This window comes from Truncatella angustata (genome assembly GCF_020726525.1).
Source record: "Truncatella angustata strain MPI-SDFR-AT-0073 chromosome Unknown BKA67scaffold_1, whole genome shotgun sequence".
In the NCBI taxonomy this organism is placed as follows: Eukaryota; Fungi; Ascomycota; class Sordariomycetes; order Amphisphaeriales; family Sporocadaceae; genus Truncatella; species Truncatella angustata.
This window is the reverse complement of record NW_025763381.1, coordinates 7,313,800-7,328,460: the sequence shown is the minus strand read 5'-3', so window position 1 is coordinate 7,328,460 and position 14,661 is coordinate 7,313,800. Positions and strand designations below refer to the sequence as shown.

At 51.2% G+C, this 14,661-nt stretch overlaps 4 protein-coding genes across 4 annotated transcripts; 3 read left to right on the top strand and 1 right to left on the bottom strand.

The window, feature by feature from the left end:
• Nucleotides 1-555: 555 nt before the first annotated feature.
• BKA67DRAFT_654271 (fork head domain-containing protein) lies at nucleotides 556-2,802 on the top strand (the record flags this gene model as incomplete). The annotated part of the gene is made up of 3 exons (XM_046106531.1): nucleotides 556-669; nucleotides 754-2,666; nucleotides 2,727-2,802. The coding sequence occupies 3 exons, from the start codon at nucleotides 556-558 to the stop codon at nucleotides 2,800-2,802; spliced, it is 2,103 nt and encodes a 700-aa protein (XP_045965265.1).
• A 318-nt stretch (nucleotides 2,803-3,120) lies between these two features.
• Nucleotides 3,121-4,154, top strand: BKA67DRAFT_75937 (uncharacterized protein). Its single transcript, XM_046109417.1, has one exon. The coding sequence runs from the start codon at nucleotides 3,200-3,202 to the stop codon at nucleotides 3,968-3,970; it is 771 nt and encodes a 256-aa protein (XP_045965264.1). The 5' UTR covers nucleotides 3,121-3,199; the 3' UTR covers nucleotides 3,971-4,154.
• Nucleotides 4,155-4,337: 183 nt separating this feature from the next.
• Nucleotides 4,338-8,402, bottom strand: BKA67DRAFT_654270 (eukaryotic translation initiation factor 3 135 kDa subunit; the record flags this gene model as incomplete). Its single annotated transcript, XM_046106530.1, has 4 exons — nucleotides 4,338-8,015; nucleotides 8,082-8,137; nucleotides 8,200-8,304; nucleotides 8,366-8,402. The coding sequence occupies 4 exons, from the start codon at nucleotides 8,400-8,402 to the stop codon at nucleotides 4,338-4,340; spliced, it is 3,876 nt and encodes a 1,291-aa protein (XP_045965263.1).
• Nucleotides 8,403-10,075: 1,673 nt separating this feature from the next.
• Nucleotides 10,076-12,211, top strand: BKA67DRAFT_654269 (uncharacterized protein; the record flags this gene model as incomplete). The annotated part of the gene is made up of 1 exon (XM_046106529.1): nucleotides 10,076-12,211. One exon carries the CDS (start codon nucleotides 10,076-10,078, stop codon nucleotides 12,209-12,211), a length of 2,136 nt encoding a protein of 711 aa, XP_045965262.1.
• Between the last annotated feature and the right edge of the window lie 2,450 nt (nucleotides 12,212-14,661).

Genomic DNA, 14,661 nt, shown 5'->3' with positions numbered 1-14,661 from the left:
TTTGTTTACTTTACTTTGTCTTCTCAGCGGTGTGTCTCGTTGTCTGTTCTCCCACGATCCCGTTCTTATGCAGTGTGGGAATTAATAGGCATGCTTTTTCAACCTTCTTCATAACTCACCCCACTTGATTATCACGAACACAACGCGACCACTGATTCTCCCTTGCGACGCGCAACAATTAAGCCATCGCCTTGTCTCGAAGAGGGCGCACATCTGGATTTGTTGACTTTGGCATCGTCGGCTCATCCCCCGCCCTGCATCTGCACCTGCATTTGCATCTGCACCGCTCAGCTTGCATTCAAGCTCAAGCTCAAGCTCAAGCTCAAGCCCGAGCTGTGGCTGTACGTGGCCTCACTGCTCTTCAAAGTTAACTTGAGCTCTGCCATCTTCCAGCTCCACATCCGCGACGCGACAGCCTAATCTAAACCGAGCTTCGCGATAGCTTCCTGATCGTCATCATCAACCATTTGCGACTTGGTGATACTACCTCTATACTAACAACGTCCATCCCATCTTGGGGCCAATGGGCATCGCTTGAGTATCCCCACCGTCGCCATGCCTCCTTCTGCGAGGAGATCCTCTCAAAGGACGCGCAAGGCGCGAGATCCCAGCCCTGATCCCGTCCACGAGCAATCATCGCCCTCCAGACCTTCGAAGCGTCGAAGAAAAGTAAGCATTCTGCTGTCCACAAGTAGCATATGCGATCCCGATTCATGTCTCCACATCTCCCGTGACTAACGCATCCCGTCCAAGGTACAACCAGATCCTCCTTCAGAACCGGCCGATGACGAAGATTCGACCCTCACAGTTGCCGACTCTGACGAGGTATTGATCTCAAAGGTTGCCCAATGTCTCGCCACTATTCCTGGGACTCAGGCGAGCCGGGACCATGCCAACTCCCTGCAAGATCCTTCCGGAGGCGACATCTCAGCCTACGCTAAGATCGCAGCTCAAGAGTGGACGTACTTCGTGAAGCATCTTGTTGTCAACATCGGTCGCACCACCGAGGTCACCAGCGGCCACTCCATTCCCACCGATCCCAATGATGAGGACTTTGTCCACATTGATCTTGGCCCGACCAAGGTCTTCTCTCGCCAGACGGCCCAGATCTATTTCGATGCCGATACCGACCCGAACGGTAGTTGGTATCTCAAGGTCAAAGGACGCAATGGTTTGAAGGTCAATGGAGACACTCTGAAGCGGGAAAATGGTCCGCACCCCCTGTCCAGCGGAGAGGTCATTGAGGTGGGCGGTATTGAGATGATGTTTGTATTACCCGCCAACCTAGGACCTCTGAAAGTACATGATATATACACCTCTCGTATTGGGAATGGGCCGCCGCTGCTGAACTCGAAGCCTCAGAGGTCAAGTCCAGTCGCAGAAAATCGCAGCCTGCCGCTTCCTGTTCCCGAAGCCATACACCACAAGGGCGGCAGTCGCGGTAGTGCTACTGCTGCTGCTGCTGCTGCTGCTGCTGCTGCTGCTGCTGGTACCGCATCGCCAGGCCCGGCCTTCCATCAGCCCATCGCACCGGCTCCCACAGATTACCGGCGACCTGGTACACCACCATCAGCTGTCCGGGGCCGCGCTAGTGCTTCACATCACCGGTCACCCGCTTACGGTACTGGGGGGACTATGCTGATTAACAGCAATAGCGACGTAGATTTGAGCCTGGACGACAATCAGCATGTCAAGCCACAGTTCAGCTATGCTCAAATGATCACCCAAGCCATTATCAGCACCGAGGACCACAAGCTGAACTTGAATGGCATTTACCGTTACATAATGGAAAATTTTGCCTACTACAGACACGCGGCAGCCGGCGGGTGGCAGAACTCGATCCGCCACAACCTGTCACTAAACAAGTCCTTCGCCAAAATGCCGAGGTCGACGGATGAGCCTGGGAAGGGCATGAAATGGGAGATTGTCCCGGAACAGAAGGAGGATATGATCAACAATGCTTACAAGACCGGACGTGGAGGGCATCGCGGCTCGTCAGCACCCTCGTCACCAAATGCGCCTGGCCAGCTGAACTATGTCAATCATGGTCCGAGAGAGATGGCCGGTAGAGGACCTGGTTCTGCGCGCAAACGCAAGTTATCTCCAATCGCTTCACCTCCTCCGACCTCGTCCGTCAATCCCACCCAGACGCCCGTTTCTCGATCACGATATGATGCAAACGGCCTTGCGAGCTTCCAGGATGGTAGCCCCTTGCCTCGACCTCGAAAGCCATTGACTGCATCTAGCTCTTTTGCGACTGAAGGACTTAACCCTCGTTCACCGCCTACTTTATCATCCTCCTACCTGCAAGACGAAAGCGCTCCTTTCGTAACTCCAGCGCCCCAGAAGCTCCACCCTCGTCTGGCACCTCCCAGTACTGCTCAACGACCTAGCCAGCATATGCCTACAAGCTCGCCCGCGCCTTTCTGGAAATATGCCGATATTGGCAGCACGCCATTGAGGTTGCCTTTTGATCCCAGCCCGTCGAAGCCTGCCTTGCCAGGCAGCAGCAGCCCGCCGCCTCCAGCAGACGGTAGTCGCTCGCCCATCGCTAGCCCAAGCAGGTCCACCGTTCGCAGTGAGACACCTCATGTCAAGTCGGAGCCGGCCATCGCCATGCCCGATGAGGAGGACGAGGATGAGGAAGTCGGCTTTGACCTTACCAAGTGAGTCCAACGTTCAAGTGCATTAATAGACCTCTAAAAACAGAACTAACACGCCGTCAGGGGCTTCCAAAGTATCGGATCTTATCACGCACCTATTGGCCGGGGGCTGGGGGTGCCGAAAGCCAACGGTCGCTAGAAGATGCCTGTTGGCGAAAGGATATTTGGCACTAGCCGGAGGTCTTCCGATGTCTAAGCCTCCCATCAGTCCCAGCCTTGTCTTTATAGCGATCATTCATTTGTAGTCGTGGCGATTACTTTACTGATTTTGCAGGAGGATTTGGCGTTTTGCAGGAGTAAAGCAGTGCTAAGGTGCTCGGCGTATAAGAATTGACTCAAAAGGTATTATCACAGTGCATGAGACACAAGTGTTATTCAGTTACGACAGAGATGAACATCTACAAGCGCAGATACGCATGTTATAAGAAAATGAAACTATTACTTGAAACTTTCCGCCGCTCAAGTGTCAGATACCTGAGGTGAATTAACTCGCAGACTTGCAGCATGGTCGAGAAACTGCATCGTCTAATGGTTAGATGCATGTGAACCTTTGTTGGAAGACAGTGCAGGTAGGGCGTCGAAAATGCCTTGTAAGAAATAACATCCAGTTGCGGAGCATTATGCCTAACCATGGCCGACATACAAGATGCCGCTCCCTGTTCTCCATGCTGAGGTCAGTCCTCCATATAGGGAGTCGACGACCACCTCTTTTGCAGGGAATACTGTTGTGCTCACTCCACTTCTTGGCCACACCCATCCTTCATGCCGCCGACGGGATGATTCTTCCAAGGGCAGGATGCTCCGCTTGGACCCATGATGCCCGTGCAGATATCGTCGAGGATCGTGGCTTCCTGCACGCCCTTTGGGCCCTCTTGTCCTTTCTCTGCCCTTCTCTTGTCCCACTTCTCTCCCGGGTTCACGCATCTTCACTTGCCTCGGAAAGCCACACAACAGGAACATTTAGGGTTGAAACATTCTTCAAACAAAACCCCCCACACTCTCGGTCAACGTCGCCCCAGCCCGCGAGGGATTCCATCGCGCTTTGTGGTATTTCCGGGTCCTTTTTGTCTACTTTGCTGGGAAGTGGACATGCGCCGGCCGGCTCATGGACAACACCGAGAAGCCCGTCAGCAGCCACCACTTCACATATCTCAATGCTATCTCGACGACAAATACGGCGCCGCAACGAGCCTTGTGCGGATGACCCGGAGGAACATGAGGAGTTGCGAGAAGAAGTTCGTGACACCCAAATACCTACAAGACTCACATGTACCAACCACAATGTCCACAACCAGAAAATCGATTAACCAAAGGCTCAAGCTTCGACGAAAGGCAGAGTGAAGATGAGCTGAATTAGCATCATAACGACAGATGACCAAGAATGACGAGCTATATACACAACCAGTGCCGCTATCCTCGCGTGCTATATTGGGCAAGGAACTTTCAACCGTACCATCGAGCCACCGACCAATCCAGTCTATAAGATGGCTGCGTCGTCGCCAACAGCCTCCAGCTCCTGAACAAGGAGCCGGTAATGATACAATTCCATCTGCACAAGAAAGAAAGCTCATTATATGCACTGTAACCCCCACCAGATTTTGCTTTTCCCTCGCTCCATGCCCAAAGAAAATGCTCAGACATCAAAATCAATATTCATACACGTCAACGCAGACATCAGTTCTTGGCAACGCTCACTCGTCGCATCTTGGGACCACCAGACTGGTTTTTCTTCGTGCTCTTCTTCTGCGAGTCATCGCCTTCAATAAACTTGATGAGCTCATCGATGCTTCTGGAATCGATGGAAGGCTTCTTTCCGGTCTTCCCTTTCTGAATGGCTTGAGCCTGAACGTTACTGCCGACGCTGCCGGAAGCAACGCTGCGAGGGGTAAATTTTATGCCCGCGCGAAGTCTCTTGGCTTGCTGGTCCTTGTCGCGCTTGGCGAGTGCGACAGCGTTTTGAGTCAATGTCTCGAGCCATGTCTCGGCCTCCTTGGTATTTTGGTTCTCAGGGCCGAGAGTCTCCTTGAAGATGTTGTAACAATCACGCATCTTTGTCAGAGCAGTCTTGGGCTCGTTGTCGAGAGCCAATGCTTGAGCGAGCTGGAACAACAGGCTGGCAGAGCTAAGCGACTTCTCCCCCATGATGCGCTCGCAGACAGCAAGCGACTGCTCGAACCAAATGCGGGACTCGTGGTATGCCTGCAAGCTCTGCAGCATAACAGCGGCGTTGTTCAAGGTGGTGATAGAGTCAGGATGGTCCTCGCCGTAGATAACCTTCCAAAGATCAAGACCATGCTTGACGTATGTCAACGCCGATTTGCTGTCGCCGGAGCCGTGCAGGAACAGACTCAGGTTGAGGTAAGCCAGCAAAGTCTCAGCATTGTCAACACCAAGAGTTCTTTCAGAAACGATGACAGCCTTGCGCGCCAGGTCGACAGCTGCTTCCTTCTCCTCCAGCTGCCAGTAAATTTGGGCCAAGGTAGCATAAGCTCGGGCAACTTCAGGGTGGATGATACCGTAAATCTGCTCGTGCAGAGTGAGGGACTCGAGCAAAAGCTCCATGCCAATTCTCTTGTTGTTTTGCATCAGTGAGTGACGTCCACCCTCCAGGGCCTCCTCAGAAATGACACTTCTGGGAGCGGAATCCTTAACGATAGGGACAATGTTTAGAACATCATCGGCAACAAAGGTGAGCGGAACACTAGGAGTCGGTGCCACAGATGCGGGAGACCCATCTCTTGTTTTCTTGTTCTTCTTCTTGTTCTTGCTCTCGCCATTGGCATGACCGTTGGCGCCGTTGGTGGCACCGTTGGTAGCCAACTGGGCAGGCTCAGCTTTGGCACCGTCCGAAGTGAAATGGAAGTTCTTGTGTTGCAACTGGAAACCAAGCTTCAATGAGACTTCACGGAGGACCTGGAGAGGCTTGAGCTGAGTATGCCAATCCGATTCCAAAGTAAATCTGAATCGTCGCGCGGCTTCACCCTCGAGCTCCTTGCGCAAGCTTTCCGGAGTGAGTTCTGCGAAAGCCAGATCCGCCTCGGGGTAAAGCGCCTTGAGCGATTCATCAATATCAGCGGTGGGCTTTGAGTTGTAGCCATGACCAATGAAGCAGTTGAGGAGATGAGCAATGCAGGCAGAGGTGAGCGGCATAGGCAAGTAACGAAGGTACTTGCCAGCGACATGCTTGAACGCTCTGGCGACGATCTCTTGTTGACAAAGCGCAGCGAGGCGCTCTAACCTAGGACCCTCGCAAGCTGCAATGACCTTAGTGAGGTAGCGGATATTGATACCACGCTTGTGCATAATGCGAGTCAGAGAAATGCCATCGATGGGGAAAGGCAGCTCTGAGTTCTTGATGTCGTTGACAAACTCTGGAATGATATTGTTGCGCAAGAAAGTGCAAGCGTCTCGCACCTCCTGCTCGTCTGCTACCCACTCCTCCTTTTCAGCATCAGTCTGGGGGATTTGACCGCTGAAAGCATCTGCATTGAGAGAAAAGGAGAAGCCAGAGGTGTCTAGGCGGTCATTTGCCTCCTCCTCGGTGACTTCTTCTTTTTTGTCCTCAGCATTCTCGGACTCCTCTTCAGGTTTGTCCTCGGACTCTTGAGGCTTGTCCTCTGACTCCTCAGTCTTCTCGTCCGACTTCTCCTCGGATTTCTCGTCCTTGGACTCTGACTTCTCAGCAATTTTCTTTTGGCGCTTGGCAAGCTCGGCATTGACCCATTCTGTCCACTTCGAGGTCCTCAATGCCTCAACAAGCTCTGGTCGCAGAACTGACATTCGGTGCGGGTAGTCTGACTCGCTCTTCTCGCCAGCGTTACCTACTTCTTCCTGCCAGGAGATGTCCAGAGGGGTAATGCGGTACAGATCTAGGACATACTTGCGGCCATCAGTACCCATCAAGCCCTTGGTCTCGACGCTGGCCTCGAGCTCGAAGCGCTTGCCGTCCTTGTCCCAGACAGCGTGCTTCTTACCGCGGAGTGATCGTGACAATTTCTCGAAAGTACCGACGAACCTCTCATCTGCAGCAACGATTTCTTTGCCCTCAACCGCACCATAGTCGATCGAGTGCTCGCCAGGCTCGCGCTGCTTGAAAATACCTGGCACAATGCTTTGGCCAACAATGCGCTTTCCGAGGTAGTCCACAACAACGGTGGCAGGGCTGTACAGACCATCGATATCGAGCTGGTTGACAATCCTGACACCCGCTACATCCTTGCCCGTAGCGACTCTGGCGGCGTCGTCTCCACCTTCAGTCGTGAAAGTACCGACACCGTCGGCGCCATAAGAGAAGAAGATGTTGTTGTAGACAAAAATTTGAGCATCTCGTCCCTCGGTCGGGTTGAGAGGAGTTACCTCACCACGGGCAACCAAGATAGAGCCCTTTGCCGCCGCATCAGTATAGTCGGCGAACAGCTTAGAAATGAATCTTTCTCTAAAAACTCTGTCCTGAACGGTCTCCTTGGGCAGCTCGCGTGCCGATTGGAACTCCTCGTTCCAGTCTCGGAGACTGTCGGTGTTGTCAATGCCGGCAATCAGATATCCTTCCTGCGACCGTGTGATATCTGCGCTATGCTGGATTGTGGTCGAAGATGTGCTCGGGACCAGCCACGGCGCAGCGGGAATCGCATTCGTCAACTGGAATGTTGCTAGAGGATCTCTCTTGCTGCTGTACTCGATGAGCTGCTGGAAAGACTCGGAAAAGGATGGTGAGATGTCCTCAACCAGTGTCAGAAGGGAGTGGGCCGAGTGGGCCTTGGGAGCGGATTTTGGCGAGGGGTCAAATTTGGCGTTTGAAGACTTGTTCACGTAGAAACCTCCAACGTGAGATGTGATTTGGTACTGCTCGCCCTCGTTGGTCGAAACAACAAGGTACAGCAGGTGGCCCTTTTGTCGCAGGTGGTATGGTGGAGGGTTCCATGCCGATAAGGCTACGGATTTGACAGTCTTGGGGGCAGGTTCTTCCTCTTTTGGCAGGAGTGTAGTAGCCTGCGCAGGAGCGGCAAACTCGTAAGTGCCGGCCTGGACATTATCAATATCCTTGGCATCCGCAGTAACGGCATCGAACAGCGAGACGCCGGGGGTAACACCATGTAGCGTGTCGGTCCTGTCGCCGGCGGCGCCGATCAGGTCCCGAACCCGGATGAGATGGATACGAGCCTCCTTCTCAGTATAGGGGTCCTCTACTAGCTTTATCTCTGCATCTGCGCCGAGTCCCTTCACGTCGGATATCTGGACAAAATCGTTTATGCGTTCGCCGTTGAATTCGAGGTGGAAACAGGAATATTGGAAAGCGGCGGGCAGCTCGATGATGGACTGGCGCAACTCATGGACTTGCTCTTGCGGCGAGGCCTACGAAGGTGAGATGAGATTAGAAAAAATGTCTTGGGGTAATAACAGAAATCACGGTATACATACCACCATGTTAATCTTATGCGGCTCATTAGGAAGGATAACAGTCAAGGGAAACAGAGCTGGATATGGTGATTAGACAAGACTCGAAGGTGCCGGTGTGGCTGTTAAGTCGGTGGCTTACCTTCGCCAGCTTGCTCGGCTTCCTCATCTCCATCCTCCAACTTGGAGTCGGCGGCAATCTCTGAAGTCTTGCCGTTGGTAGCTACTTCGGAAGAAGCAGGGGCAGCTTGTTTTTAATGAGCAGGCTATAACGACTTTTGTGTCTTCCTGGAAAAAGCAACACTCACCAGGAGCTGCGGGGGTAGTCTCCTTCTCGGCAGACATGATGCAAGAATCGGGCGGTGGAATTACAAGTCGGTAGCAAAAAAGAGCTCTTTCCGGGATCTCGAGGGAGTGATGCAATTATTGATACAGGCTCAACGGGGGAATGAAATGACCAGCAAGTCGAAAATACTGCCAGAGAAAGAGGTCGAAAAGATGATACAACCGAGACCAAGAAGTATTGTACAGTTCGGACGAATGAGGGAGAGTGCAATTGAGGTCAATAGGAGACAGGAAATCTTTGGACTAGAGTGGGAGAAGCTATTTCCATTTCTTTCCTTCCAACACGGACACGGGACCAACAACTTTTTTTCGAGACTTGGGACTAAAAGTTTTGACTTTGACCCATTGGACCCGGCTGTCCCCGGCTACGGCGGAGCTTGCGGAGCTGCCTGTGCTTGTCCTCTGGGCCTTGTGCTTGCAGGGCTAAACAATCCGCGTCATGATGGCTGCGCGAGCTGTGAAAAGGAGGTAACCGGAGACGCTCATTGGCTTAAAACACAGCTCTGGGGACAGGATGTGCCCTGTGGGACCTGGACTGAGTGTTGATGCCAGGTCATACACAGGGTGCATATAGAGTAACCTTGGGAGCTGGCACATCCTATATTGCGGTGCCCTAAACAATCTGACAAGATTCTGCATAGGGTAGTGTAGGAGTTTCCATGTCGCACGCATGTTATAATAACGAGTAGTATAGAGAGTCCAAACTGGTCCATGCAAGGCTTTGTTCTGTTGCACACTACAAGGGCACCACAGGATTCTTGTCTATGGACTGGCACGCACACGACAGCAACATGGACTTTTGGCGGGCGCTGTTTACAATCCCATCATTTCGGACACCATGTAGACTATTAACCTAACCTTAGTACAGTGAAGAACGCTTCCCAACCAGCCAAGCTCACTGAAAGACTCCCGCCATCCTTGTCTCGCCCCCGGTTCTCCTGAGTTGCAAACCCGCATTTCGCCAAATTAGTGCGGAACTGCCTATCATGCAATCGGTTTATGCATCTTGCAGAGTACGTCTACTCCTCTATATGCACATCTTCTACTGACTACACGCTACACCCAATACGGTAATAGTGTCAACAAAACAACTCGGGTCGGCCGTCTCTTCCAAGCATCTCTATTGAGGTGACCTTATACCGTGGAGGGCTCCCCATGACAAGTTGACATCAGCTTTCGCATTACAGCATACTGCTCAACATCACTATATCATTTTGTAAACTCGTCCGCACCAAATCCTCCCTCTACACAGACCTCAGCATTCGTTGCTATGCGGAAATTCCGTACGCCTTTTACAACAACCATGCTGTAGCACACCTTTATTGCCTTTTGGCCTACCATCTTGCTTAATCAGAATTGCTATTGAAATGGGGGAGTTGAAAACGCCGCTTCGGCCGAGTTGTCGGGTCACCAAACCACAACCCTCTGGAGAACGCACACAGCCATGGACTGCTTCTCGGTGTCAGCGTTTGCTTCGACCTTTGCTCTCACGCGTAGCTATTCTCAGAGGAGCACTTGCATCTTTCCCAGCTCAATCATCTACTGTTACATCTTCACAATCATCAGAAAGGGCAAAGAAACACTCAGCAGAGGACCGCGCGTGGTTAGCTCCCCGCAAGAAGCTGCGGCGGACTTATTCGCAGAAATGTCTAGACAAGATTCCTTCCGAGGTAATGGAGCGGGACACGGTCACATTCAAGGCTGCAAAGGATCTTCAGCGGGATATTTGCACCAGAGAAATCGTGGCTTTCACTCCTCTGCTCCGCCGAGTTAGGGGTGCCCAAACGTCATCGCCGGTGCAGCCGCCGGAGGCAGCTCAAAGCGGAGGACAATCCGTGGGCCGTTCAAATTCTACTTTTGACAGACGCCTCTCCTCACTCAGAACTCAGGTGTCGCCGGCGAGATACGCCGACTATGAGGCAATTTTTCGTAATACGGAGACCTTGCTGAGAGCCACAAGCCATAAAACTAGCAAAAAAGGCGCGTCATCGCTCATGGATATGTGTTTGAGGAAAGTGCCCGACTACGTAGCCGGCATCAAAGCTTGGGAAATACAGGAAGCTGATGAGAATGGAACAAGAACGAACACAACTGGCGCCGACGTTGGTCCTCGCATTTACTCGGAACTCGAGTCATTTGGGGCATTCGATAGTGGCTGGGCAAAACTGAGGACTGTTGTCGAGGCAGATACTGTGGTTATCCTTGCGGGCGCCTTGGCTGAGGGCTTATTTCCAGATGAATTCTCCTTGCTTCTGCTCGAGCTTTGTGCTGAATATGGACTTTGCCAAACGAACATCTTATACGAGATATTGCTAACCCGCCAGTATCCTGAGCCTACAAGTTCGGACTCTAGATTTTCAGAAGACTCGTCTTTACAACCGCTGTCATTTTTACGCGATATTTCGGGTCGAAAGAACAAACTGTCGACCCTATTTCAACAACTATCCAATCTACTTGTCCAAGGCCTGCTTCCATCAACGTGGCTTGCAACTCGCGAATTTGAGGGTTTTTGGGCCTCGGCATACCGAGTAATATCCAAGGGCCGGGCGGCTTTAGATGCCATCGACTTCCTAGCCACTTCAATTGTTCTTCTGTCCAAGCGTCAACACTTGCACAGCAGACAACACGCTGATGATTTGTCCCTTTCTTGTGGAAGAGCTCTGAACCAAGCGTTGTCTTTGTTGTCTGCCATGAGAAGGTTAGGCAATGGTGAAGCCGCAAGTGGCAGTGATCTGAAATACGAGAGGGTTGGACGGATATGTCGCAGTCTCGACTTTACCCTTCATGCCTGCATTTCCGAAATCGGCTCATGGAAAGGGAGACGAGGAAAGCCTACGTATCATCTGGGCCTTTCCGCGTTTCTGTCGACGCCGGAGCTGCAGAATGACCGAATCGACACTTTGGTAATCAAGGCGATAGGATCAATGTACGACGGGCTACCGAACACGACGCACCATACTGTGCAAACATACAATTCCGTCATCACATTAATATCAGGTATCGCAAAAATATGTGGTCGTGGAACTTCTCAAGCAGCACGCTACCATCTTGCAGCTATGTGCAAACAACTAGGGCGTTTGGCACTACAGCCTGAAGCATTGGACGACATCAAGAAGGCTGGAGCATTCTTCCTGGCTCAGGAAAGTAACAACCTAAGAGACCTTCTATATGCAGAGAAACTGGCGTCAAGTACTAGTGATAACGAGGTCACCGAAGGGCGACCGCGAGCGTCAGGAAAACCTACCCTCTTCGACGGCTTTAAATGGGATGAAACAATTAGCGAATGGGTTACTATTAGCCCCAGGGCACAGAAGATACCTCCTGAAAGGAGATCGCTGAGGTCAATGGTATATGAGCATCCAGAACAGGGAATGATGCCGAGCATACATCTGAGGAAACAATCATCAACCGCCCCAAGACTAAACGGTTCGATTTTGCTGGCTGCATTGCCATCTGCGAACCAGGAAATCAGCAAGGGTACAAGTTCAGAGAAGATCGGCCATGAGAATTTTATTTTGGTTAATGGCAAGATCGGTACAAGTCAAACGGAACGCCCTATAGAATCGGCCACGCTTCAGCACAAACATGAAAAACATCCCAATAAGCGCCATAGTTGCGCTTCAGCGACCAGGGGCACATTACATCATGACGAGCTAAACGACGACAAAGAGAACCGTGACAAGGAGAACCGTGACAGGGCTATGACCCGAAAGCGCCATAGCGAAGGCGTACGAAAACCACTTGGTACAAAACGGCGTATCCGATTCTCAGGAAGTGGCCTCCATAGCGACGATGAGCTTGGGATGTGAGATAGCCACTCGTTTGTTGCGTATTTAGCCAACGAAGGGGCACAGAAGCAAATGCAGTCAACCGTCCTGAGAACCCCGATCGATCTGAAACGATGCTGGACGGACAAATGCAACAAATTGCAAAGACGTGACGATTGTACCATGAAAGTCAGCAGGGTGGTCAATTCTGAGGGTTCATTCAAACACGTTACATAGGATTGCATTCAATGCATTGCTCTAGCGATTAGTTTCGGTTCGTCACATCAAGAATAAAATCTGTGGGCGATCGACACCGAGAGCGGCACAACCTTGATGCCATAGCCAGTAAGGCCTTGTACGCTGTAACATGAATGAGTCAGGTCGGTTGCAGGATAAAACAAGACAAGATGACCTGTCGCTGGTATGCTAGCGGTGATAACGGTTGAAAGTCCACGATCGCATAATTCATTCTTTGAATCAAGCGAACCATTCCTATCTTACGGAAATGTGTGTGCATACAGATGAGACGAGTCAGGAATCAGACGTCCGAGTAGCTAGTGCTGTGTGAATCATGAAACCAGCGATTTGGGCAAGCTGTGCCGAACTGAATCCCCATTTAGATTGGATCATCTCAATCCCAACCCGGCGGGACGATCTGAATGATGTGCCCAGGATGTGTGAATTTTGCTCCAAGGAAAATGGCCATTCGATATCGGCCATGGGAGATTCTTGATAGTTATTAGCCGAAAGCTTCGAGGAAGCACACTCTTGGACAACCGGTGGGGGGGCTACCGACCGTCGAACACTTGCCGCGCAATGAGGCGCCCTACAAATGCGAGGCCCTGCACTGCGCGGCCAGCTCATGAAACACGACCCTCGTCGTGCACGGCGCCCGCTGCCCAAATGCAGCAGTGTTTGCCCAACGATTTGCAGCTGGGATCATGTAGATTATCACGGCTCAGAGCGAAGGGGAAAAAATAAACCAAGACAAAACTCTCATGATGATGCAAAGCCTCCGTAATTGAAGAGGGGGGAACCCCGGGTGCTTATCCAATGATTCGTAGAACTCTGTCAACCCGCGTGTCCCAGGACCACAAGATCTCTATTTTTGAAGATGAGATTTCCCTGCCTTCGTGTGACAGTTTCTTTCAACCCCACATGAAGCAGTGTTGTGGCACTTTATCCCAAACATGCATGGCAGAGCCACCCGGAGATGAGTTGGCTGACTGAGAAGCACATGAAAGTTTACAAAGCAAATTGGTGGCCCAGTCTTGTGTCCACCTGTATAGTGCCTGGGGTTCGGGTGCTTTCCCGCAAATTAATGTAATATACCGCTCGCTTGTCCTCTGGGGGCAAACCACGAGGAAAGAAATTCGGCCCATGCATACATATCATCAATACCCAGATCGCTAGCATGAGAGGTGCGATTGCTGCAAGGGCAGAATAAACACGGCATATACAAATTAGTGAAATGTCAGTGTGATTAGGGATGCAGATGGTCACGATAGGCCTGCGAGAAGTAATGTGCATGCCAGACTCTGACGCAAGTAACAAATCTTACACATGTCAAATTGTAACATCTAGAATTGGTTTTGTTGCAGATACGCAAGTACCATGAGGCTCTTCATGTCTCATACTCAAAAGAGGCAAATAGAGCGCCGATCATATAGAGAATTGGTGGAAGTGACACCTTATATCATGCTCGCCGACAGCTCGGCTCGACTCAAGATTCGAAATACCGGAATACGGCAAGACTGAAGAGGACATGTTAAAATCATAGTAGCAATTTCTTAGCTAGGAACCTAAAATTAAGATGCTATAACACTCTATTCGTGCTCGTTGGCATATCTGGGCAACTTTTCGAAGTGGGTTGTTTCAAATTGTCACAAGTGACGTGTACCTACCTACAGATCCGCAGACTGGCTGAGGTTGAGTTCCGACGAACATGGGCAAGCTTTTACTCAGTGATAGAAGCACGGGCTTATCAAATTCATCACAACGTTGAATATGTCTCTAGACCCAGACAATCGCAGATAAATTTATGCTAGGGTAGGTTGGATGAGCAAGTCTGGGACAAAGCTGCCGTCTCGCGTGCCATATACATAAGTAGGATCGAGGCGTCAAATACCCCAGAAATTGGCTTTTTAGGTAGCGCCCTAAGAGGGGTGAAATACTATGTAATCTCGGGCATCGGTTGTTGAAATGTGGCCCATGATCAAGGCGACCAAGATATGGAGTGCTAAGACACTGCGCATGTCCGATCTATGCCTCGTCCAAGACAATGACGGAGCCAAACGGCGTTTTCTAGGGTTGCAATTGCAATGGGGCCCTCAATGAAGCCTTGTATTGAATTTCTAGTCAGTTCTTCTGGGACGATCGTGTGCTGAGTCGCCAACGCCGATTTTAGTGAGCTTGCTTGTGGATAACTTGACTCACGAACAAGGACGAGACGAAAAATCGCCTTGACAGGCTTTCTCCATTCAAGCTGGGCA